Here is a 26,598-nt window from a genome sequence, read left to right as displayed (position 1 = left end):
TTCCCTTTACTAAAAGTCCAATAGTTGCAGAAAGTTAAGAGATGGGCCGATGGTGTTTTTTTATTTGCCATCAAGTAGATATCCTGAAGTGGAAATGTTGGTTTTAACTACTGTCCAGTTAATTCACAGTGAGTTGGGCCAACTAGAGTTTATACTTCATTTAAAAAGAGGTTGAACTGATAATATTACGGGCATCAGTTCGATTAAGGCACATTCCTCATCTTCTAGAGACATGGCAAAGCTATGCTGTGGTAAATGTAAGCCTCTCTACAGATTTATGGATAATGCTAGCACTAGTTTGTTTAGTGTAGATGTCAGTGTACAGAAATATGGATGATGTAAAATACACATCCTCCATATTGAATCAAGTTTCTTTCAACTCTAATATAAAGTCTTCACATCCTAATTACGGAGACATAACAGAATTCCAAGATTTTGCCTGAGAATTAACAGCCTGTATTCCAGATAAACCCAATGATTAATACACATTATGTACATGAAACCTAAAAAAGTTGCAAAAACTTATGCCACACACAAAACTGAAATGAGGGTGGATGAATTCTAAATTAGGGGCTACTTAATGTAGTGTAATGTGGGAGAATAGCCAACTGAATATTAATACTTAAGATTTATATTTGAAGCTTCTTTTTTGGGGTTTTCTCTACCATCTCTACCAGGAATCACTTGAGGAAGAGATATTATATCTCAATAGGACTTCCTTTGATGGATGAATAAATTAAAATCAAGCTTCTGAATACAGATAGCCACCTTCGGCTCAAGACCAAACACTGGACATAACTTTGCTTTGAGTTTAGAGAACAAAAAGCAGGACATAAACGATGGCATAATACCTGACGCTAATCGGAAACAATTGACAGTATTTGGTGATGCTGCAGTTAGAAAACTGGTTTCTGTGATAGATGCTCACAAACACTTGTTTTATAATATACTGGTCGGCACTCTGCTGTGAGTGCAAGCAAATTAATGTTTACAGTTTGATGCAACCTGAGTAGCTGTCTGCATAGACAAGCTGCTGCTCTGGCATTACTAATAAAGTTGTGCAACTTGACACCCAAGGTAGAGGGACATCATGCAAGCGAGTGCAACACCTCAGATGCAAAAAAAGAACCATTTGAATAGAATATAAGACTGCAAACGACCCATAGCTTCCCCTGAACTTGTCTTTAGATGGAATGATGCACTGACTGACCACATACAATCATATTATACTTTGTACACTTCTGCAAATGTGATTAGATTGAAGTCAAATCAGTTACATGACTCATAATTCGAAAGAGTTTCCCGGAAACGAGGTGACATCAGTATATTAGCAGCAGATCTGTGACCAGGCAGTGGACCTGCAAACCTTAGCGCGACCTTTGTGCCTGATGGTTTGCAGCAGCAGCAGACACTGAAAACACATTTACATTAAAACAACACTGAAACACACAGCTAGCACAGCAACGAGCGTGTGTTTCTATGTACAAAACCTTTGTGTGTGTGTGTGTGTGTGTGTGTATGTGTTTGAGCGAGAGATGGATTTCACCCACCTCCTGCTCGGTGTCCCCCTGCTCCGACACTCCGATTTCACTGGGCAGTTCGGCCAAGTCCGTGACCCGAATGAGTCCGTCGTGGAGGAAAATCGTCTCCTCCTTCACCGAAAGCCACTGGGACGAGTCCACGGCCCCGGAGCCCATCGCTCTCTCCTCCGACAGTGATGCCAAAGGGGTCGAACATTAAAAATTCAGTGACAGGAGTGACAGAAACGCCCTAGCTAGCCTGCTAGCGAGCTACAATAACATAACCGCATATACCGTCTCCGTGCTACCTGTCAGTTGTGTTGGACGGTTGTGTGCTAACGGGGCGGGGGAGCTATCACAGGGCGGCCGTGCAGTGGGCAGGCAGCGGCGGCGTCTCCGCTTCACATAATATCGCTGCTCGTGTCGTGCTAACAGCGGCTGCTAGCTGTCTGGCCGGGTTAGCTTGGAGCTAAATCACCGTACGGTTATAACGTTACCGAGCAGAGTGGGCGTGACACCCGCGCTGAATCCGTTATCGCGCCGCTCCGTCGGATTGCTCGGGAGGAGGAGGGCTCCCGGAGCGAGCCCGTGTCGCGGTGAGGGGCTGCGGGCAGACGGCTCGGCTCACGGTCCCGCCGCTGTGTCAGTGGCCGGAGTAGATAATGAAAGTCTCCCAGCTGTCAGCGCGACGCCATGTTTCCAAGGCCAACGAGCCGCTCCCAGCATGCACCGCGGGGCCAGGATGAAAGCTGTCAAAAATGCATGAGTTCATTGTGGTGTCTCACAGAAGTGATAACTGCAACAATCATTCACAGAAAAATGTGCTGAGCTCAGAGGATTTCTTTAGTTGTTTATTTTACTGTATATAATTACTTTATTCTAACTATATTTAACTTATATAATATTATTTATAACTAGGGCACCGAGCAGCACTGTGCGGGCCCCAGCACGTTGCTATCTGGGAACCTGAGGCGGCCGTGGGGGGGAGGGCGAACAGGGACCGGGCGAAGCGGCTTCGTGTTGCGTGCGTTTCGTGCATCGCGGGAAGGATACAATCGTCACTTCCTGCGTGCGTCTCGCTGTGCCCTGTAATCGCCATCAAGTGCAGACAGGGGCGGCTCCTGGTACAGGGGACATAGGCGGTTGCTTAGGGCGCAAAATGCCGAGAGAGCGGCACAAGAGACTGATTTATCATGATGTGACACATGCAATGTAAAACAATACAGTAACGTCACACCATCATCCTCTAACCCCGGGACGCACCGGAGGTAGAAGCGGTCCGCCTCCTTTCCTCGCCCATGTTAAATAATGGGCTGTTCGCACCAGCAGCGTAGTGCCGGGAAGAACCGGGAAGCGCCGCGGAAACACACTCAAGCACATCATCTCCTGTGGGGGGGGGGTGGCGGCTACAGGCTTGCGTAGGTCAGTCACCAGCGCGGAGAAAATGGGCTCCCTGGGCCACAGGGATGAGCCATAGACTGTATATATAATATATACAAGAATATATACAAAGTGGTGACATTTTTTTATTCTGGAGGAATTTTCAATGGGCGCGGTAAAATGGCTCAACGGTGCCCCCGAGACCCCTTGAACACTTTCACATTGACCGATCTTCACAAAAATTGAAACACAGGTGTATCATGACCAGACAAACAAAAGCCTACACGTGCAATTTGTGTCTTCTTCCTGTGCTTAGTTTCTCATGGGAATGAGCAGGTAATCCAATCCTAATGTTACTTTAAATGATAAACTATTTTGTGCACAATATCTAATATTATGTCAATTAAAAAAATATATACTTAAAATATATATATATATATATTTTTTAAGTTAAATTTAAATATAAATTAAATATAATATATATAAATATAAACATTTTTTAATTAAACTAATTTAAATTAAAATAAATTAAATAAAAAAAAAAACTGCGTGTGCACATCCTGCGCAGAAGCCCATTGCGCACTTCCTGCGCAGAAGCCTACTGCGCACGTTCTGCGCAGAAGGTCATTGTGCGTGCAGTTTTTAATTTAAATTAAATTAAGTTTTTTTCTCTTTTTTTTAAAATTTTTTTAATTAAGTTAAATTTACAATAATTGAATGAATATCTGCCTATTATAAGTGTTCACAAAGAGGGGACTGAGTGGGGTTTGTACCCGCAACCTTCTTGTTGGAGAACGGGCACACTATCGTCTAGGCCACACCGCTTGCTGTCTCCCATGAGAAACTAAATACGTTAAGAAGATGGACAGGTTATCATGTGTGTGTGTGTGTGTGTGTGTGTGTGTGTGTGTGTGTCCGTGTCATTCTATGATGCTTTTATACACACTTCAGAGAAAATATTTTCTACTTTTCTACATATATTTGACAGCCTTACTTAAAAGTTACTTTTATATTTTTGGATTTTAGATACTGGATGATTTAAAATGCTTTAAAAATCTTTTGTTAGAGAATAACCCAGTCCTTTGACGCCTTACAAGAATCACAGTCTGCTCAGCTTGTTTCCATGTGATGTCCTGATGCTGCCCGCTGCTGGGTTCCTCTGCTGCTCCTGCTTGGTTTGTGAAGCTTGTGATTAACTAAAGTTGTCCATAAAAGAAAATCTTTAATATCCTTCAAATGCAATTTGATGTACAACCAGCAACCAGTGCACGACAAAAATAAACCAATATGTACAATGTAAATAAAACACAATATAAAAACCCTATAGACTAAGTAGCAGGGGGAAATTAGCTTTTAATAAATTAATTGATAAGTCGACCAACAGAAAATTATCCGTCAACTATTTAGATATTCTAGAAACATTTCATTCTACTTTTAATATCCTGTTGTGTTTCTAATTATTATTAATGTTGGTGACATTTCCTTGATAAATGTGTGGAGGTTTTATTACCTCTGCTAAGGAGTTTATGTTTTCATCTCTGATTTGTCAGTCAACAGGTTTATGTAATAAACTACTGGACTAATAACCACACAACTTGGTAGAAGGAAGCTGCATGGATCAGAGATGAACCTATACGGCTCTGTTGAGCTCTACTGAGTGCCAGTCTAGTGAATGAATCTGGAATCTTTCCTCAAAAAACATTCCCCCCCCCCCCCCCCCCCCCCCACAGGATTTGTAGTGTGAAGCTAATGAAGTGTTTTATAAAGATGTGAAGGAAAACGTCAGACCAAGTGAATCCCCTTTATTTCAGCATGAACAGAAAAAAAAGAAGAGAGTTTCATTTCACTGTTAGCAGCAGGACAACCTTCTGGATTTTCCCTCTCATACGATGAAAGTTACTCTATCTCTTCAGTCACTAATAAAGCTCTGTTCAGTTAGACACACAAAGGGATATAAGAACTGGAGTTAATGAAAATGCAAGAGAATTCAAAACCAACACAAATTAGTCATCCTTAAGTTTTACTCAACCTGCGTCCCTGAAATTCAAGTATGTTTCCCTTTTGTATTTCCAAAAACACTTTTAGCATTTTGACACAAAACACTGGCATGAAAATGAATTAAACATGGACACTACTGGGGTTTATCAGGCAGTCCATGCCCAACATACTATATTGCCATCTTTCTGCTGCACTCCAGCTGTTGTCCTGAATGAGCTTTGCTAATGAAAGAATACTGCATAGTCACGTGCAGTATGCGTTGAGAGCACAGCATCCTGGTTTAAATGTTACTATCAACACATCTCCTTTGTACTCTGTGTGCAACAAGCATACTGTGTCAGGGTGAAAATTTAAATTAATTCCACTGCATACAGTACAAGCGACACAAAAGTTTTGTACTGACAGGAGAAAACTTCCATCAAAGTCGTACACAACACAATATGGATGATGGGTACACAGTTGTAATGATGGTGGATACTTGTGTATTCAAAACACATGAGCTGTTAAAAGACCTACCTCGTACATAACTAACCGTCAAGTAGATAAACTACAGGTCTATTAGAAGAATTTAGATAAACCATTAATACTAGAAGAGAATTTCCTTCTCAAACAGAGAAACTGTCTCTGTTTACACCTTAATCCTAATATAGCTTAAAAACCCAAAGCAAAGAATTAAATCATTTCAACATGCATCAGTAGACATTCAATTATCTGAAATAGTTTTAATAAAACATGCACTTGTCAAAGTGTAGGTGTGCTATGTCTTGAAAAACAGCTTTGGATTCCGATCACTTGTGCACATGTACCAACTGTAGGCAAGCCAGCATCTAAAACATCCTCCTGGATGGCTCCCTGTGTGAACTGTCAGATGGCGGCTCGCACAGAATTTGCGCTTCCGCCTCAGGTGTGTCCCTGAACTACACGCTGTGGTGATAGACTTCGGTTAGAGTCAAAGATGATTTAAAAAAAAGATTAAATTATCAGGTGCACAATTCAGAAAGCACAGCAAAGTAGAGGAGGAGAAGACAGAACAATATAGAGGTAAGAATCACCCCGATTGTGGACATCATTTATGGGCATTTTTGTCGACATGACATAATATGCTATCAGTACAGCTGATTTCAGACTCTTTTTATATTTTGTATTATATATTTTTATTGTTTTATATAGCTTACAATTTTGTCTGCCTGTGTGTGCATCTGTATACAGTCCAAAAGTTCTTGGGGATGCTTGACAGTTTGCGTGTGTATGTTGGGGGGCGCCAATTTGAAATCTCACCTAGAGCGCCAACATTGCCGGGGCCGGCCCTGAGTGCAGACCATGATCTACTGTAGACTCTACACTAATGGCGTGGACCATCAGGTGAACGACCGTTCATTTTATGTAAATCAAGTTAAAGTTGTAAAACGAGTCTCTCCTCCTTTTGGCAGTAGGTGGTGCTATCATTATAATCTATAGATTAATAGATCTGTTCAGGTCAAAAACATTCTTGTTTATCAACCCATTGTATAAATCTTTCACCTTTGCAACAGTCTAAGACATCGAAGGAATCTGTGACCACTGACACTGTGACATAAAATCAAACTGACTACAAGGAATTCTTTGCTAAATCAATCCTTTGCAGTGTTCTTTAATATAAAACCTTGTTGGAGTCAAGTGTTATTCTTTCAGAGTAATGACCTGAACAACTAATCTCAACATTGCAGTAAATCGAGGAAAAGACCATAATGGCACCTGAGATGAATGACCAACAGCTGACACATTTTTCGCTGTACCTTGCAGAATTGAGGGCTAAGGTGCATGAAGAGCAGACTAGAGCTGCACAAGATGAAAGAAATGTTCATGATGCACGATGACTATCAGGAGCCCAGTGAGGAAGTGGGCGGGAATCAGAACTCAGACAGGAGAAAGAGAATCTGCTAAATCAAAACCTGGAGCTCTTTGAATTACTGGCAAAGGAGAAGAGTTTCATTGCTGACCTTAATATCAAGCTCTACATAGAAGACTCTGCTGGTTTACAGACTGGATTCGATTCGATTACGATTAATGGCTGCTTTTTCCTCAATTAATAAAATCATTCAGACAAACATGAACTCTTTTTTATTAAGAAAGTGCTTTAAAATTATGATCTACAGTTATTGTTATTACAATTGTGCCGTAATTTACTAAATACGTTTTTTTTCGATTAAAAAAGAAGACTACAACAGTATGTCTATGACAGTGGGCAGTGCTCTCCACACTGATATTCATTCAGTTTAGGCTTATGTGCTGCTTAGAAGGACAAACTCGGATTATAGCCTTTACTGTATCAAGGTGGCCCCACATGGCCCCCCTTAGCAGCTCCACTGCCCTGAGGCACATTACTCCATAAGTTAACAAGTGACTCTGCTCCTCTGATGTGTTCTAATCACTCACTTTATGAAAAATTGCTGAATTCATTTTTATGTTCCTTGATAAATGGGGCGTCGCTTCTTCTGCAACAATGAAGTTAAAGCCCAGTGTTGAGTCATAATCTGAGCTGTTCAGGCAGGGACGCTGATCATGTGACAGAATGTTGGGGGGTGCTGATTGGACAATGCCCAGAGGGGTTATAGTAAAAAGCCTATTTTTTGGCAATCTGCAAAAATGTAAGCCACACCACAGTCAGACCGTGTGACATTCACTGAAACTTTTAATCTCCATAGAGTTGAGATAACACTCACTCAATTTAAAGCTGATCTGATGAAAGCTCTGTCAAAATACAATGTGTGTAAATGGTCAATTCTGCTAACTAACAACCAATGCAGATATTTTAAGAGCCATGAATTATTCCCGTTGAAATCAGTAAAATTTTCCTTACAAAATCCTGGTCAAAGGTCAATGGGTTCTTCCTTGACCTATACCCCAGAATCGCTCTTGCAGTTTTAGTGTCATCCTGCTTTTGGACAAACAGCAATGAAAACCAGAGTGAGGTAATGTGTGAAAAGCCTTTTTTCTCTTTTTATTCATGTACTTCACATTATCACGTGTGTATTGAACCCTTAAGGTGCTCTACACAAAGGTGCCCCCTAGATCGTAAATTTACCCTGGTAGTGTTTTTGAGAAAGTAGAAACCTGATGGTTGTTCAGTTTAACAGGAATCGATCATTGATTTTGATTCACATAAGTAAAGTAGCCCTTTCCAGACTCACTTATCTAGCAAACAACATGTCGAAAAAACACTGATGCAACACATTGTAAGACTCTGAAATGAAAGGGCAGATGAGGTTCACATCTTGCATCATATATTTTGAGACACAGGGACACAATAGATCACACTGAATACATGTAGCAAGCAAATAATCATCACTCCTAGTACAAAGGTACAAAGATTTCGTTTGTGTATGGGAATTTTGTCTTTTGTTATTTCTCTATTAAATCAATATGCAGTTAACATAAAAAAAAGCCACAAGATTTTCAAATAAAATAACACAATAAATGAGTGAATTACTTTTTCATATAATTTTTGTCTAACAGTTCTTCATAAATATATTAAATTGACATCCATGGAATACTTACAATAACATTACCTTACTCAAGGGTTTGAGTCCTTTAATATTTTCATAAGACTTTTCTTTTACACCATCAGAGAAACTGAATCTGCTGCATGAATTTAAAGCTTATAAAAGTCACTGCCGGTGCTGCACATAGCAGCTTAGTCTGTAATCATGTGAGCTGTGCCATAATATCAGCTTCTCTCTGCAGCCTTAGGCATCGCTTATAAAGGCGAACAGGAATCCCTCTTTTCCTCTCATTGCCTGAATTTTGCACCTCGCCACTGTCTTTTCCCTCCATCTTCAGTGTTCGAAGTAGGTCAGAGGCTTTAATGAAGCCTCCAGAACAGCTAGAAAACAAACACATAACAATATAAGAAACAGAACGCAGCCTATTCGTCTTTTGCATAAAGACCAACTGAGCTACCACATCAGACATCAGGTAAATCTCTAACCAAAAATATTCGTATCTGCGTTTCAAACCTTTTTCTTTGCCGGCATTTGTTCTCTTTCAGCAGTTTGAAGCAGTATTGGGAGATGAAATCCATCAGCAGCGTGGGGAGAACCCTCGGCTGCTTGAAGCTTTTGATCTGAAGAGCCAAGCTATAAAATTGACAAAAACAAAAACAGAGTTTGTTTACAACCTTGAATACAAGGCAGGGGTGAGACAATGCAGCAGGGTATGCATTTGTGTTACTCAGAGAGAGATGCACAGACAAAGAAAGAGACAAGCTGCCTGTGGGGACAGGCCTTCCTCATTGTTTATAACATACAGGAGACAGGATTGAAGAATAATGGTGTTACCATACATGCATGACGGTAGCCTGAGCAAGAAATGTTTTACACAGCAGTAGGCGGTATAGTCAACTAAATCAAATGAAATCTGCTAAATGTAAGTACTCCAAAAATTCTACAGGATCGTAAACCTGCCATCACTACAAGATCGTGTTTCCACAACAGCTAAGTCAGGCAATAACAATAATGGTGAGGCAGTTAATCTATCGGTTGTTGTCAAGACCTTTTGACACGTTACAGCAGGAAAAGCAAGAATGTAAATATAAAGCTGTGTCACTATGGTTTTAGCTTAAAGGGAATGGTCATATTACACATAGAAATAGATGGAAATAGATATCAAATCATATTCGTAGTTATACCTATGTTAAAATGACTGCTGTAAAAAGATCACATCTAGTTTTCCTGCTCAGTCCTGCCAAAACTGTGATGGCTAGACAAACACTAAAACCAATTTATTGAAGTAAAATTCGGACAAATTCGTGACAGGAAGTTTTGACAAATGTGCACATTGCATTCCCCCAAACATTGAGAACGTGAGCTTGAAACAATGCAATAATTGGCAATTATTTCCAAAGGTGCAACTGTTCTTTCAATAAAACAAAACTCCTGTACTTCAATCAAAATGTCAACATTGTTTTATTTCATCCCACTGCAAGGGGTGGGGGGGCATGGAGGTAGCTCAGGAATGCAAAATACGGTCACAATGGATTACTAGTGGAGTAGCTTTTAGTTTTGACTGGGTAAAAAGCTGTATTAGTCTCATGTTTCCTAAGTTGTAAAGCTGCTTCGGGGGGGGGGGGGGGGGGGGGGGGGGGGGGGCTAAAGTCTTGCTGAACATTTGATATTGTGATCGCACCAGATAACCAGAAAATTTTATATTCAATGTGTTTTATATCTGAAGCTCTGCACTGTAAAACAGGGACCTATTCAAAGAAGTGGGATAAGAACGTTGTAACAACCGTTTGGCTGAGGTTCCTTAGAGATAGCTACTCGTTCCTTAGTGAGACAACCTCTGGCATGAATGTCAGAAATCACAAATACAGGACGAAAACTACATGTTTGCATATGTGAATACAAAAAATACGGAGAATCAAGAAGTGACTAGAACACAAAAATGTTGTGTTGTGTTACCGGGTGGTGCAGTCACAGTGGTAGGCCGTCTTTGACTCCATGTTCTGCAGATCATACTTCTTCTCCAGAGGAGGGATTTGGTATTTGCAGTCATCCAGATATCTGAGGCTTCCACACAGGAGCTGGCTATCTGCAGGAAAAAAAATAAGCTTGTATCATGACACAGGTTATATAACTGCACCCACATTTCTTTAATTACCAAGCAACAGTGGCCCATTGATGTTGTTATGCCCTTCAAAAGCTTATTTTCACATTTTTTTGTGAGTTATCATTACTGGGGTAAGTTAGCATCATTTCCACCTGTAGGGGGCGTAGTAGCTCCAAAGAATAACCTATGCCACATGTTCACTACAGTTATGTCACCAAAAGGTTTGTGTGCTCTTTCAAAGCCCTTAATCAACACTTTTCCAGCACAGCAGCATGACTCATGTCCTAATGCTTATCTAAATAATTAATGTTAAGAGTGGTGTTTTGCTCTTTTTGTCAAATTTGAAACATAAACTGTTATCGAGGTCATTTAAGTCATTGTTGTTATAAGTTGTCAAAATATGTAAATATGTAAAATTCTAAAACAATTATATTAAAATGTTACCAGCCCGAATAACAATTGGTTCTACCTGACTCATTGACACTTAGTGTTGGCCCTTAATAATTATATATGGTCAATAATCAATATAGATAAGTTATAATCTAAACATTTTACAATTTGTACGTCTCATGATGCATGATGATAATTACTTTTGTGCAGGGGCCTCTTATGCAGCATAAGGCCCAAGTAAAAGTGATGGGAGCTGCATGCACTCACCTGTGACTGCTTTATTTTCTTTAAAGCTTATTCCCACAAGGGTACTTTGTGTTGTGTTACTACCCATGTGCTTCTGGCTTGTGTTATTCCCCAGAAGGTGAGAGTCCATCGGCCTTAGTGACTCTCCGTCCTCACGAAGCGAGGCTGTGGTCTTTAGTTTCGTTCTGGTGGGTGTTGCAAATGAGGTTGTGTTCAACTTTATTTTGAAATTCTGCGGTTCTGGTGTGTCTGTTGTCCCTCTGTGCTGTTGGGTTATGGTGACATTGATTGGCGAGCCATCTGTAGTTGTTTCTTGCTCCAGACAATCTTTACAAAGCGGCCTTAAAGTGTCGGCCCTCCTGAATCCACAGCAGCGACTTGGCTTTCTACCTTTTTTGTGATTCCTCTTGGTTTTGGTCTCTGCTGTGGCGGCTGCTGTTGGATACACTTGTTGCCTCCGTGTTACAGACAAGGAGCTTTGTGTTATAGACAATGTCTGTGGATTAGAGTTTGTAGACGCCTGCTTTGGAACTTGGTGTCTCTGTGTGGTGGAAACCAACAGGCCCTTTCCGTTGCTCTTCTTTTTTCCAACTCTTTTTTTATCTGACACCACAGTGATAAGTTTAGTTGCATTTAAACGAGCGGTTTCCAGTGAAGGAGTAGTGGTGCGTGCCCTTGATATTGGGGCCATTTGAGAGGGTGCGACTGTTGATGGTTTCCGGCTTGTTTTACATCTTCTCCCTTTTGTCCTGAGGTAGAACGTGTCTCCCCTGGGTGGGACCCTGGGGCCACATCTATGTTTTCTTTTGGGTGACTTTCTGCGTGGGCTGGTTGCTGGGCTTCTGGTTACATGCTGCCTCTCACTACTTGTTAAGCTGCTCCTGTTGGCACTGTCCCCATATTTGCTTGAAACATCAGATGTGTTGTATGGGAGTGGGCTTTTAAAGACTGCATATGGAGCCTCTTTGGCTACTTTGCACCTATAGAGAATAAACATTCATGTTAAAAACCAAGACAGGGAAATTAAGAATGCATATTGAGCAAATCCCTTGCATATTTATTTCATAATAAAGGTAACTATTATGTAGTATTTTAAATAATGTCAAGAACCTTTAATTTATATTTTTCTATAGAGATGAAGAAAGCTTGAAGTATAATCATTACAGAATGGTGTGTCAATACCATGACAAGAGATTAATCATGAATTATTGCATATTTGTATGACTATTTGTTAGAAGGCTGACAGGTAAAGAGGTGCAGAGCAGAGGAGGAGCACAGTCGGAGTGACATGATGCCTCTCATCATTTTAACAGGTTTTTTCAGATTGTCAGTTGTTTTTCTACAAGCTGCCGATCTGCAATTGCTGCTCCAGCTTCCCATGTGTTCATACCTGCATTTTCCATTGAGCAAATGTCTTGCACCTATGCTTGTCTAACAACATAATATAAAAGTGTTTCTCTTACATTCCCCACCAGTACTTCAGGGTGCATTGCTTCTGCTGTTTGAGCTCAAAGCATGGGATCCGCAGGATGTTGAAAAAGCTGTAGTGCACCATACTAGAAATGGTGTCATTGACCTCAAGAAGACACTGTCGAAACCTGGTGAAAAGCAGAAGAAGAACGAGCCATGGTCAAGCAGCAGTCTGGCAGCATGGTGGGTAAATATCCATAAATAAAACAGTGTGTAACAATATGTTAGATATTCCAGCCAGGAGGTGAATTCTTAAATTGTGCGTCATTTACTTGTGGATGAACCCCAAGTATTTGGATTGCAAACAAAATGCACGTGCACTGGATGTGAGAATCAAACACATCTTTTCAGGTTTAAATAATAGATTGTGTAGGGGGAATGGAATGCTCAGCAATTACTTATATAGTGAGCAGCATGTTCAGTCTTGCATTAAAAGTTTAGCTTCAGGTCTGATGCAGTGATGTATTTTTATTATGAATTGTAATATAAATTGGCCCCAGGTTCTTCTACTTAAGATGATTTACATTCATTGGAATTGTGACAAATATAATATTACACTCAATTTCCAAACATGAGGACGCCTTTATTTGTAATAATTGTAAGTCTCAGAAAGCACCAACTACCACCACTCTTGACTTAGATGCCTACACTGAAACGCATTGCAATAGTTTGTATAGTAACATTTCTGTAATTTATCACAGTTTAACTGTATATCGAATGTATCAAGGCCCAAATAAATTACAGCAGCTGACAGTCTTTTTTCCACAGTAGAATGTTGTGTGTTCTGAGTAAATTATGCATATGTTGAGATACTTAGTCCTCATTTTGAGTAAGTATGTCATTCTTTTTTATTTAGGAAGTTATTATCTATTTTGTCTTGGGTTAAAGTCATTTTCTTTAGTTAATAAGTTATTGTTTTTAGATACCAATAGCATTTCAAGTGCACTATTCCACGGCTGAGTCTCACCTTTGGTCACAGTCACAGTGTGAGAGCGTGTAGAAGTAGGAGTTGAAGACTCCATAATTCACAGTGAAAGAAGGGATGATGTGGGAGCAGTGGTCGTGTTCTCGGCAGCATCTGTCTGCGTTCTCGAACATCCCTGTGCAAGAGCAAGATCTGAATTCAATCACAGCGGATTCTTTCCATCAGTTTTACGAAGAGATCTTTTATGTAATAAAAAACTTTAAAGACAGTTATTTGAAAACTAAAAATGAATTGGCTGTACCATCATCTAACACATTAACCATATAAAAGCCCAGGAGCCTTTCTAGTTAGGAATTTTGTGTAATGACATTATGCACCCACGAGATAAAGTACCCAAAATGTTTATTTGTCTATTAACTTTGATTTTCTTAATGCTTTCAGGATCAAAAATGTAATTTAATACATCAAAACTCAGCAATAAAAGTGATTTTTCTTTGTTTCATAGTAAAAAGTTGTGCAAAATGATCATTATGGTTTATAATGCTTTATCTAGGCCTAACATAAAAGTTTATGGGGCCTAAAATACTGTCCCTTCACTTTGGGAAAAAGGGATCTATTGGCAGAAATTAAATGTGAATTAATCCTTGTGATGTTTCATATAAAATGTACAAATTGTTGTTTTCTTAACTCTAGTATAGACCCTTTATATTTAAATAATTTGTATATACATCAGGAGCGGATCCTCTCTACGTAGGCCACCAGGATTTGTACAGTCGTCCAAACTGGACAAACTAAACACCTGTTCAGTTTTAAGACAACAGAAGTTTTCCACAGGTTCTCTCTCATGTCTGGGAGTTGAGGGTGAGGTAAAGGGTGTTCAGCTGTCAAATTAAAATTCACTTAATTCTACACACTGAACCTTTAGGGGCAAATAGCTGAAGAGGGGAGGTTTGAAAGTCCTTGCAGGAATCTGAGGGCCTAGACTCGTGGCTGATATCTACCGTAACACTGTAATCTCTGTACCCCTGACCCAAACACAGTCTGGCCAGCTGACCAAGATGGAACCAGAGTTTTTGCATCCTCACCTAACTGTTCGTATCTGACCGCTTCACTTCCCCTGCCGCACCACAGCGTCCCCGGAAATAACCACCCTCGCTTCCTCCGCACTTTCCCCCCTGTCCCGGTTCTTCTGGTGCGCCTGGAGAACTGTGGCGCGCTGGAGGAGGAGAAAGGCGCGCAGGGAGAATCCGGAGCTTCCAACACGCTGAAGTTAAACCTCCGGGTGAACTCTTCGTCCTGCAGCCGGGGTTCGCTCCTCCCGCAGAGAGTGCGGTAACTCTCCGTGGCCAGTGGGCTGCTGTTCACCTCGCAGGTCACTAGTCTCCTGTCCGCGGACCACAGGCTGAGGTGCAAGGAGCGCGCGCCCCGCGCGTCCTCTCGCAGGAACGTGACGCGTGTCTGTCCGTCCCGGGTGGGACTCGACCTGAGGCAGGAGTCCCCTGAGTCCCCTGATCCCATCACAACCTTGGATAGGATGAGTGATGATAAGGTGAAAATAAGTCGACGGAGGAGTCTGCTATGCATTTCAGTGGGAAAGTCCAGATTCTGTTCAGTTTGGGATGAGCTGTAGTGTCGGGATGGTGCAGGGATGGTTCCGCACCGGCCTGTTTATTCGAGGCTTGTGACCGAGGTAGACATGTTTTCGGTGAGGGCGTCACCTGATTGGTGAGTCGACACGAGGCTCGTCAGAAATATGATCCACCTGAGTTGTTACATTAGTTTGTGTGCATGAGCGTGGGATCCTCCGACAGGGAGGAAACCCGCTAGTTGTAAATTCCGAGGTGATGAATTGTATCTCCCTTGGGAAATAACTTAAGATGGATAGGTTTTAGTAAGAAAAGTGCAGAGCTGCCCTAACAGGTTAGAGAAGGTGGTTTAAAGTTAGTTAGTAAGTGATCATCTTGAGTTAGTAAGTGATTACGTGGAATTAGTTAGTCATGGTATTGAGTAACAAAGTCATTTTATTGAGTTAGCGTCCGGTTAGTGATTAACTTGAGTTAGTAGGCCATTATCTTGAGTTAATAAGTATTTAAAGCTTAAGTCAAAGAGTGATTATCTTGGGTGATCAAGCGATTATCTTAAGTTAGTAAGTCTTTATCTTAATTGAGTCATAATCTTGAGTTAGTTAATAATCATATTAGGGTAGTAAGTTATTATCTTGACTTGGTAAGTCATTATCTTGGGTTAGTGTGTCATTATCTTGTGATACAAAGGTATTACCAAGTTATTATATTAAGTGTGATAGTTATTATAATGAGATAAATGCTGTAAAATAAAAGATAGATATATTGATCTAATATATCCTATACTATGAATTAAAACCATAATAAATACAGTGGCACCAAAAAAAAGATTTTGAATACAGATGAAATCACATTTACATCGCTATAACATTTCCAAGCATTGGGGAGGACGCATGTATGTTTCCCCTAACCGGTCATTTCAGCTTCTGTGATTATCTTTATATACACACACACACACACACACACACACACACACACACACACACACACACACACACACACACACACACACACACACACACACACACACACACACACACACACACACACACACACACACACACACACACACACACACACACACACACAGGTCATTTTTCATCAGTTTTTATTGATCTGTGTAAACTCTCTGCAAAATCTTTACATGCAAAGTTATTTGCAAACATACATATTCCCATGCATGCACTATCTATTTACAATTACAGAGATAGAACCGAGAAATTTCCACTGAACTGTCAGAATCAAGTAGAAGACAGATATAGGTTGAGCTCAAAGAGAAGCCTGTTCAAAAAATAAACCAAAAATATTGATTATAATTTATGTCGATCATCATCTGATGATGTCTAGCTGACTGATAGTACAACATTGTATGTGTGGTGCTACTGGTGGTTGTTTTAAGATCTGCCACAGGGGGGCAGAGTGGCTGCACAGAGAAAACAAGACACAGGAGAGATTTGAGTGTGTATGTACATAAAGTCTCGTTCAAAGAATGAAGTTAATCTTAGCGTCTGCTACTGATAGAGTTGGATCAAGTCTGATCTTTTTGTCCATGTGCTTAGTTTATTTTTCTCTATCCAGTGAATGCTATCAAACCGGATTATTCAGATTACATCAATAGTCATCATAGTCATGCAGCATATGTCCTCTTGTATTTAAAGAATTAACAGGAATGTTATAGGGAAGAAGTGTAAACATTAATGGAATTACAATAGCATTAATTTCTTACAAAGTATATATATATATATATATACTTTGTAAGAAATTAAATTTATATATCTCTTGAACCACAAGACATTTCATGCATAGTTTTTTTACTTTTCATCTTTGTGACGTTGGAATAACTTGCAAACAGCTGTATAAATTGAGGTCATTCCACTTTGTAAGGTGTGCTTTCCTTGGTTTGCTGTGATCAGTGAACAAATATACACTAAAGCCTTGAGTGGTTGGGATGTGGCAGAGGGAAAGAAGCGCCCTGCTTTGTGCAAAGGATTGACGTAGAAGTGGGCCTTGGCCGCACCAGGCACAGTGCATGCAGGTAAAGCTGCACATTCTTTTGACATAACCTGTCCCACCTTCTCTCTATGTTTAGCAGAGCTTCCAGGTTTTTAGTTTTCTATATATTTTTTTTAAGGGAAACCTGTAAGAACCGTGACCATGTAAACACTGCAGTAGAAAACCGCCAGCTTCAGGAGAGAAGAGGTAGCAGGAGGAGAATCGGTTTTCTCCTGCGAAACCACAGCTGAGAGAATCATCTGGAAAGAGAACGTCGTCGTTCACGTTTCAGTTCCTCTAATCACACAGTTAATACCTCCCACTAACTTAAAATTCACAGCTTCAATAGACAAACATTGAAACTCCTAATCTTTAACTAGGTGTGCTATAGTTTTTAAATCACAAATTAACAGCAACTGATGACAGACTCATCAAGCTCATGGTCCACTGACGTATGCATCATCTGTGCATCAGATGTCTATCCTAACCTGAGCAATGTATCAGTATGTAAACATTTCTTCTTCATGGAAATATACACTATGTTCAGGACAGTGGGCACAGTTCAAATATCTTAAGGTGCAGCTGCGTGTTTTCTTATGTCTGTGGCTTGGCATGCTTAACACAGTTCACTGAGCGCGAGGAAATCACATGAAAAATCTAAAATAATACCCTGACATTCACTCACGAGCTTAAATGAAGTTTTTTACAAGCTCGACAAATACGTTTTTGAATTAAGACACCGAAAAAATATTGCTTTTCTTTTTCTGTGCCAGCGCAATTCAAACTCTTAATACCTTCAGCGGAGAATTCATTAAGCTCGGCACACTATTTAAACATCAGGCATGATGCTCTTTATGCAGCTGTTGGTTGATAGATTTCTCGCTTACGTTGATCAAATCTCTAATTCATTTCTGCCATGATTTGTCCCAGAGGCAGATTAGGTATCAGCACAGGCGGGTAATTTCATTGATAAGAGGACGGGGAGAGAGTTGTCTACATCGGGGAGAAGGAAGGATGCGAGCAGTGCCTGTGTGACGGTCAGGTAGAGAACAAATAGATAAACACAACAAAGTGAGGCGGAGAAGGTGCTTTAGGAGATGCCAAGTAGGGAGGAAAGGTTTTAGCTCATGCTGTGGCCTGGGTGGGGCAAGTGGTTAATCGCTAGCGACGTGGTTCTCGTTGTAGAGGGTGTGCCAGCGCTCGATCTTCTTGTCCTTGTTCTTCAGACACTCGTACCAGTGCTTCAGCCGCTCTCCTTTGGCGGTGATTCCCAGCTGACACCCGCCTGTCAGAGAGAAAAGTGAGGCGTGAAAAAGTGAGTAGGTGCACAAGAGAGAATTTCCTTTTGACGGCATCCAAGCAGTGATCATTTACCGATGTAGTCGTTGGACTTCCCGATGTCGTAATCCCACACAGAGATGTCTAAAGACTTTTTAGCCAGGTCGCTGTGTTTGATGTCATAGCTGAATTCCTGAAATTGGATTTAGACAATTAATCATCACTTCCAAAGCCTCTTCAGAACTTTTTTCAAACCCGATTTTAAAATATGATTTTATAATAGTATCTTGGGAATAAGCTGATTTGATCATTGTCTTTACAAACCTCATTAAACTCTGGGTTTAAAGTTCTCTTTTTGATTTGTGTTTTGCTCTTGCCCTTCTTCCCCATGTCAGGTTTCAGACATCTGCAATTTACACACACACAAAGAATCTGATTACTGCCGTCTCAAGAGTCGCGTACAGTCGGAATGTTCTTCTCATTCTGCTTCACCTACATTTTGACATAAGGGTCAGAGTATCCATTAGCATCCATGGCAGCCAAGTGAACGCAGCGCACGACACCCACAATGAGGCGGTTCTGCGGGGAGCTGTACATGAGGGAGATCAGGACCCGGCCGCGCTCTTCTACCTCTCCGCCCTCCTTCCCTTGCTGAAACCGAGCAGAGGCAGAAAAGATTTTTATGGCACTCTTATTAAGATTTATATGCACTTCTGGTGGAATCTGCCACGTTTAGACATGCTCGGGAAATCAAAAAGACTTGCCTCATCTTCGTAGAGAGCTATGCCTCTGGCCGCCCCGGCTGTTGCGGTTTTCTTCGTCTGCGAAGAAAGAGATCACAGCCGCTCAATAGGAGACTGGGACAAGGAGAACAGAGCCTGGTTTGCATGTGACTGAACTTCACTCACAGGGATGACTCTTTCCAGACACACGTTAAAGTTTTTCTTCTGGTTCATCTTCAGTTTCTTCAGCGCCACTCGGGTTTCCCCAATAAATTCATTGTGCCCGAACTTGTCTTCATCACAGACGGAGAGCCTGAGGGAATCAAAACAGAGTCTAAATCATGCAGGGTCAACTGCGGGCCGAGTTCAATATGTGCATGTGGGTTTGTTGCAGCTAAGTGAGATTTAAGTATCCACCTGAGGGTCTTGCGCTGCATGTCCTCATCCGTCAGGCCGTGGTAGGTGAGCGTCTCATTCCACGCGGGGTTGCGGGTGTTTCTCAAGGTCTTTGTGCGTAGCTTGTTAGACTGATGCAGGTTAGATCAGGACAGAGACACTGAATCATTTCATGGCACGTTGCCGCTGCACAAGATCCCACACATCTGGTTTGTGGTGTGTTATGACAGCCAGTATCTACATGGATCTGCTTCCCATCGAAAGGTGGCTAATGCAGCTCAGACCTGCCCCACTATCCACTCCACAAATTATATACTGCAGATATACTTTTACTGCAATGTCTCCATGTATTTCTAGACATTATCCGTGAGTCAATTTTATGCAACGTGTTCATTTAAACCACAAGGTGTCAGGCTTGAGCTGGCAGAAAGGCCTCTCAGCCTCCAACAGGGTCTAAAATCACCACCCTTCCTGTTTTGCTTAGCAGGCTATTAGGGTCATAAATCTTTCAAGAGAAGTAAAAGCTTAATGTAGGAAAGGTGAGTCTTTTACCTTACTAGCCCCCGGCAGCAGATGAAGCTTGACATAAGGATCTGCCAACCCGTTGGAGTCCATGGGCTTCAGTCCCTGAGGAGGGAGAGATCACAGTGTCAGTCACATCGTCGAGAATGGCAGCGAGCAATTAAGCTAAAGAGCCGCTCAGGAGCTTTTTAACATAAACCACTTGGCTGTAATGATTCCTTTGTGCGACAGAACGAGGAGGAGAGTGGTACCTTTCCTTTGAGGATGCTGCAGTGGAGGCTGTTGCTCTCCTGTTCGTAGTGCAGGCTGAACTCCAGAGAGCCCAGAGTAGCTGAAAGAAACACCCAGAGCAATCGTCACATTAGGCTGCAGAGACACAGAAAAATATGCTCTGGAATAATTAAAACAAAGAGAGGGACAAAGGGGATATAAGAGAGAAAAGCTCTTCTAATTAAACACTCAACATGTGAATAGCAGTAAGAATTAGGCACCAGCCCCAGAATGGACCAGAGGGAATGATAATGAATTCAACAAATAATCATTTACCTTGACTCGTGTAAAGCATCCATATGACACATTCACAGGTTTTTATTTACCTAAAGTAAACCTAATGAGAGCTTGAGAGTCTCCCCCAGGACCATGATGTAAAAAAAAAAATCAAATAACAAGTCTCAAAGGAAGACGTTCAAAAACTAAGGTTCTGGGTTAGAAAAAATAATTAGTGAAGGGCTGCCCACACAGATTTTCTTTGGAGGAGTTTCATTGCCTCGCATTTCTGTAGGGGACAAAATAATCAAAGGTCAATTGTTAATTTTTTTTATGTAACTGTAACTTTTCTGGGCTGAGATTCACCGGAAAACTGAAGAAGTTATAGTCGCCTGAGCCACTGAGACCAATCAGTTCTCATCATTACAATAGCCAAATAAGAACACTGCTATTTCTGCCATTTTCACTCCCAACACAAGGGACTGGATCCAGCACCAGGGGGAATCTAAATCCTGCTAGCCCTGTTGTATCTCAAATTATTTGCACAGCTCCTTATTCCCAGATCTCAATAAAATAAATTAACACCCAGTCCCCCCGAGAGGGAATAAAGGCCGTTTGACGCTGCAGGCGCAGAACATGAAAATGGCTTGGCACCATTCTCATCATGAAAATGGGATATGGGATATATTTAAAAAATAAATAAAACTGCACAATTACACAAACGACATTCAGAAGGTATTGAGACCTGTCACTACATCATGTTTTACTGCCTTAAGACAATGAAATGATTATTAAAAAAATTATAATTTCCACTCAATACTTCGAATAAATTTGAATAAGAGAATTTCCAAAGTTTAGTAAAAAGATAAACAGAAATATAGTGTTCCGCCTCTTTGCAACCCTGATGGTCCCCCTGGCTGAGCTCCAGTGATGCTGTGTGGGGAAGGGAGAAGCTTCCGGAAGAACAACCATCACTGCAGCGCCGGGCTCCACCGAGCTGGGCTTGGCCAGACGGAAGCTCATCGACAGTGAGAGACACATGAGAGACTCCGACTTTGAGAAACCGACTCTCTGGTTTGTTGGAAGACTGAACTGTTGTGTTCCCCGACTAAATGTCATATCATTTTGACCAAGGCAGAAAAAGAGAAAACGTTACCAGATTTAAATGGGCAAATTCAATTTTAAGTTTTATTTAAGAAATATCGCAAACAATTTATCCATTACACCAAACAACCAAATCAATCTAGATTAATTAAGGAACTGTAACAACACAAAAACTTAATCATGAACCTCGAGAAGAACATAAACACAAATGGACAATTAACAACTAATGATCACCGTGAGAGAGCAACTTAATCCAACACTGCAATTAAGGGAAAATTCACCCTCCTTCTCAAAGGAGTAATATACCAAAAAAACTCACTCACAGCTCTGAGCTGGCAAATGGGCACTGGCCCTGTCTCTCCTGGTCTTAGTAGGTTTGCCAAATTGGTTCGTGGGTCCCGGTGTGCTCTAGCTCACTCACCGATGGGAGGAGGGGGGAGGGCGTGACCTGGCTAGGCACAGGGGAGACGGTAAAAAAATTGCACAAACAACACCCACCGCCATGACAAGGGCGGTTCGAAATGGTTGTCCTTCTGGAAGTTTCTGCAGCTCCACAAAGGATCTCATGGTTTAGTTTTCTCTGCTTTGTCGGCTGGGAGACCTTAAATATGCCCGTGTGTGTTTTACTAATGCTGTCCAACAGAAGGTGATTTGTAAATTTTTACTCCCTGCACGCAACCAACTAATGCAACCACCTGTTCAGTACTGTATATTAAAGTACAGAGTCAATATTCACTCACCTACACACACAGGGTCTCTACGTGCACATGCAGCATTTATCGGGTGGGGGGCTGGCTGAAAGGGGGTGGCAGCATTGGCAGGTTATTAAGGGGCATGGTCTTTGGGTCGATTCGGTTTAAAGGGAATAGCAGCTCCCCCTATCCTCCTGCAAATTGTCCACTGACGTCCTATCAACGTGCTGTAACGTCTCAAAGATGATGACATGAACTAGGAGCGTCACAGCAAAGTGTCCGAAAACATCATATATCAGTTTTTCCATAAAAATAAATGAGTAAAAATGTCTAAATCCCTATTTATGCTTTGCCATTATAGGGTATTGATTGAAGAATGATAGAATTGTCCCTCCTTGACGCTCTGTAGCTCATGTATACCTATTGATTTAATGATTCTCATTCTGATACACACTTCCTCTGCATTAGATCCTCGGATATTGATTTTCATGCTTCGACAACATATGAATCTTATCATTTGTTATTTTCTACCCGGTCAATAGATGCTGCTGGAACAATACTTGCTGTTTGCTTCGACTATCTGGATATTTAAAGCTATGAATTATTACCAGCAGACAAAAAGGGAAGATCAAGAATCAACGCAGAATGAATCAGAATCTCTGAGGGGAACGTAAATGCTGCCAAATTAATGACACCAATGCCCAACAATGTATTCTGCATGATTATATTATGTTTCGCTTCATTAAAAAGGAAAGAAAGGGGATATTTACCTGGAATGGGTGAGAAGAAATCATTAATGTCAAACCGAACATGAGGAGAAATCAAAGCAGCCACATTCGTCTGTCTGAAGGGAGCAGTTGGTTTACTCACTGGCTTCATCAGAGTCATAGTCGTTGGCCTCCTCCTCCTCCTCGGCTGGGGGAGCTTGCTGTCGGACAGGAGCCGAACCGTATGTGGCCGGCTGCCTCCTCTCCTCTCTGACTGCAGGGGGCGCTCTCTGCTCTGGAGGAGCTGTAGCGGAGGAGAACCCACCACCGTCTCCTGCCACTTGACCTACGACCACATTAAAGCAATCAAGTCAGCGGCTTCTTCCTTCTGAGTCTACATTTGAAGAACGATTACATCACAGCTGAGAGACTAGACGATGCCATTTGAAGGCTCCTCCAAACGCGGCCGACAAATGGGTCCTTCTATCCCCAAGAGTTGAAGGCTCCAACAAGTGGCTCCTTCCCGGCCCAATGTCAGGATTAATTTCGCTTTGGTGACGAACCAAGTAATGTCGACGGGAAGCGACAAGATGTCCAATGCTTGAATATAACGCGTCAACTCAACCGAACAGCTAACGGTACGAACCAAGGGGCGTTCAAATGATCTCGTCCTTTCCAACTTCAGCTCTGTTGCCTGGCAACAGCAACAAGGGCGCTAAAGGCTGGTGACGCTGATCACGGAAAACCTCCGTGGCCTAGGCCGTTCGATTTTGGCTAGGCCTTCGCAGTATACGCAGCCTACTTAGATTGCCTCTGTGGTGGGCCGGGTAGACCGCATCCTCTGAAGGATGCAGCCACTGAACTGAGACACAGCTTCAGTCAAGTGAGACGGCACGAAATGAGACAATCAGGGATTCAATGTTGGATTAATTGTTGTGACTTTCATAGGAAAGGGGGGAACTGTCCCGGCTGTCACTCACCCTGCTGAGCCATGGCGAGCGAGGACGCCGGCTGCGGCCTGGCGCTCTGCACGGGAACCATCTTCTTCATCACCACAGGGCCACCCTGCCCCGCCTCCTGAGGGCCAGCCCCGCCTGTGGCCATGGGCACCGCCGATGGTTTCGGGGCCACTGGTGGGTAACCAGCACGGCCCTGTGGCTCTGGGCCTAAAAACAAGCATGAATAGCGTAATACAGTAAACACACAGACACAGGATACATGAGGGAGCCGAACGTAATCACACCTCTCCGGGCTCCGACTGCAGTGGAATCTGTAATAGTCTCTCTGCATACTTTTGATGTTGCGGCTTTTTCAATCGCAAAGGCATTGACCTACATACGTTACAACACGCTGTGGCAGCTGACTACTGTATGTGCAGCAGCTGTATAGAAGCTGCTCAAGCTACACCCTCTACTTGGACCCATCATGCCAGCACCACCTGGAGGCTCATCCCATGACACAGCATGCACCTTCCGACAGTTTAATTGAGCTCTTCATCCACCCTCCTCTGCAACAGTAGGTGGTGCTGCCATATCTGGGAAGCAAATAAAACCCCTCCTTGTATTGATGTTGTAGTGTAATCTATATATTATAATGTTCTGCTCTCAGGTCATCTGATCTTAGACCCTGTTCAGACCTGGTATTAACATCTGTCCTGAGGGATCTGATCAAAAGTGGTCAGTGCTAAGTACATATGTTCAAACCTGACAATTAAACGCTTCCTGAATGTGTCTCCTGTGATCATTTGGGATCCGATTTCACTTCCCTGCTCAACAGTGTGTGGTGCAGTATTTCTGCGAAGAAAGTATCAATTATTTTGTGGTGGTCAGTGTTGATATTGTGGTGGTGGCCACAGACACAGAGAAGCATGAAAATAAGTTTGATTCATTGTGAAACTGAAGCAGGTCATAGGACATCAGCTGAGTAGGTGGTCCTTCATCTGTGGTGCAGGATGCATTTGCGTTCACACAGTGGATAGATTGTGGCCACATGTGTCCAACCACCTTTGAATGTGGTCTGAGTGATCAGCCCTCAGGACACACTGAGGACACATTTAGATGCGTTCAGAACTTAACTTGTGATCGCATCACTCAGGACGGATGTTAATACCAAATATGAACAGGGTCAGAGTCTGCCATGTTTCCATCATATGTCCTAATATGGTTTTAAGTATTTTAAGTTTAAGTATTTTGTATAATTCCTTTTACAAAATAATACAGATAATTAAAATTTCAGCTCAACTTTAAAAATAACACATTCCTAGATGTTAACAAATTGCCTAAATCTTGCAGCTCACAGGCAGGAGCCTGACTCTGAACTAAGAGAAGAAATGTAAACCAACAGTTTGTGACAACAATTTCACCGTCAAGAAACCTGCTGGTCGCCTCATGTAAAGATCTAGATTAAAAAAGAAGACTGAAAAAGAAAAGCTCTGTCTACCTGCAGGTTGTGCTTGAGTTACTGCCCCTCTGGGCTTAGGGGCTGGTGGCCCCTTGGGCTCGGCTGCCTCATGGGCTCCGGCCTCTCTTGGTTTGGATAATGGCATCGGTGACGGCAAGAAATGTTTCGGAAAACCTTTGAAGAACCAGGCCCCAGACCTCTTCCACACCTGAGAAAAAGAACAAAATATATGGGTTGTAAGCTGTCAAACACAGAATTGAATTATTTTATTTGTTCACTGGAGTGAAGCGCTCACCTCTCGCTGTTCTCTGCAGATCTTGCAAAGCCAAACAGCACGTGGCCGACTGCCACACTGTGTACCACACTTGGTACACATGTTCTACATGACAGGAGAAAATAAAGATTTCCAGCTGGTTGTCATTTACAACGTTATTTAAATAAACAGCTCATTGGACAACCTTTTGCATCCCTCTGTTATTAACAGCAATGTGTTAGTTCATGTGTTTATGTCTGGCTGACTCATTGCCCACCTTTTTGCAGTCCTCACAAACCACTGAGCTGACCCCAGGTGAACCCAGCTGCTCCCCACACAGCAAACAGCGGGACAGTCCGTCCCCACACACCGTCTTCTTTATGTCGTCCAGGCGGTTGATCAAGCGCCTGCAGCCGCACAGGGGGAACTCTTACTTAAAAATGTCACCGATAACTATCCCAGGTTCAAGTGTGTCTCCCGTCATCAGTTTCAACAGGCTTTTCTTTTTGACATATATTTGGAGAAATTGCTGCATGTTTTACAATCCCCATACCCGATTCTCTCCTGCTCCATGGTCTCCATTTTCTCAGCCCGGGCAATCACGCTGTTTATAATCTCCTTCTCTTCATCTGTCAGGTCTGGATTGGAACCAGGGCCTGGCTGCGTGGTCCAGTTGCCCCTGTCGGTCAACAAAGTGTCCACGTGAGATTACACTAACTCTGTGGTTTGTATTAAAAGATACTTAAATGGAGCAAACACAGGGAATGAGAGAACATGCATATACAGAAACAAAACATGACACTGCTCTCTGGACAGAGATAGAGCAGAGACACAGTGTAGGAGATGAGAGAGGTGGAGTAGGAGCTGATCTACTTACTTCTCTTTTTCACTGTGTCACATACGACACATCAGAGAGATCGAATGAAACAAAGGAGGACACAGTTTAGA

The 26,598-nt window shown here is 42.0% G+C and overlaps 3 protein-coding genes across 3 annotated transcripts in view; all 3 read right to left on the bottom strand.

Annotated features, from left to right (window-relative positions):
* LOC128438168 (probable E3 ubiquitin-protein ligase HECTD4) overlaps nt 1-1,972 on the bottom strand; it is a 32,686-nt gene extending 30,714 nt beyond the window's left edge. Inside the window, exon 1 of the mRNA XM_053420607.1 lies at nt 1,551-1,972. Within this exon, the coding sequence (XP_053276582.1) occupies nt 1,551-1,697 (147 nt within the window). The 5' untranslated portion in view covers nt 1,698-1,972. The remainder of the gene's footprint in view (nt 1-1,550) is intronic.
* A 6,531-nt stretch (nt 1,973-8,503) lies between these two features.
* LOC128437979 (group 3 secretory phospholipase A2) lies at nt 8,504-15,033 on the bottom strand. Its single transcript, XM_053420299.1, has 7 exons — nt 14,601-15,033; nt 13,558-13,690; nt 12,584-12,718; nt 11,988-12,100; nt 10,337-10,466; nt 8,894-9,013; nt 8,504-8,760 (listed from the first exon to the last, which is right to left on the bottom strand). Exons 1-7 carry the CDS (start codon nt 15,031-15,033, stop codon nt 8,583-8,585), a joined length of 1,242 nt encoding a protein of 413 aa, XP_053276274.1. The 3' UTR covers nt 8,504-8,582.
* A 1,278-nt stretch (nt 15,034-16,311) lies between these two features.
* Nucleotides 16,312-26,329, bottom strand: LOC128438431 (rabphilin-3A). The gene is made up of 15 exons (XM_053421009.1): nt 26,204-26,329; nt 25,928-26,057; nt 25,693-25,776; nt 25,437-25,605; nt 23,978-24,163; nt 23,161-23,343; nt 20,260-20,339; nt 20,039-20,113; nt 19,508-19,617; nt 19,277-19,403; nt 19,133-19,189; nt 18,865-19,019; nt 18,693-18,774; nt 18,465-18,561; nt 16,312-18,375 (listed from the first exon to the last, which is right to left on the bottom strand). Exons 1-15 carry the CDS (start codon nt 26,230-26,232, stop codon nt 18,245-18,247), a joined length of 1,695 nt encoding a protein of 564 aa, XP_053276984.1. The 5' UTR covers nt 26,233-26,329; the 3' UTR covers nt 16,312-18,244.
* Between the last annotated feature and the right edge of the window lie 269 nt (nt 26,330-26,598).

This window comes from Pleuronectes platessa, chromosome 4, assembly GCF_947347685.1.
Source record: "Pleuronectes platessa chromosome 4, fPlePla1.1, whole genome shotgun sequence".
Lineage (NCBI taxonomy): Eukaryota > Metazoa > Chordata > Actinopteri > Pleuronectiformes > Pleuronectidae > Pleuronectes > Pleuronectes platessa.
This window is presented reverse-complemented; position numbering and strand designations above follow the sequence as displayed.

Excerpts from the sequence above, each read along its gene's own strand:
- LOC128438431 (XM_053421009.1), bottom strand. The coding sequence starts at position 26,232 with ATGGAGACCATGGAGCAGGAGAGAATCGG. Across the intron at positions 25,777-25,927 it reads TTTGTGAGGACTGCAAAAAG|AACATGTGTACCAAGTGTGG; the intron begins GTGGGCAATGAG and ends CCTGTCATGTAG. Across the intron at positions 19,190-19,276 it reads GTCTGGAAAGAGTCATCCCT|ACGAAGAAAACCGCAACAGC; the intron begins GTGAGTGAAGTT and ends CTTTCTTCGCAG.
- LOC128437979 (XM_053420299.1), bottom strand. The coding sequence starts at position 15,033 with ATGGGATCAGGGGACTCAGGGGACTCCTGCCTCAGGTCGAGTCCCACC. Across the intron at positions 12,719-13,557 it reads CACTGTGACTGTGACCAAAG|GTTTCGACAGTGTCTTCTTG; the intron begins GTGAGACTCAGC and ends GCTTTTCACCAG. Across the intron at positions 8,761-8,893 it reads AAATGCCGGCAAAGAAAAAG|CTGTTCTGGAGGCTTCATTA; the intron begins GTTTGAAACGCA and ends TTTGTTTTCTAG.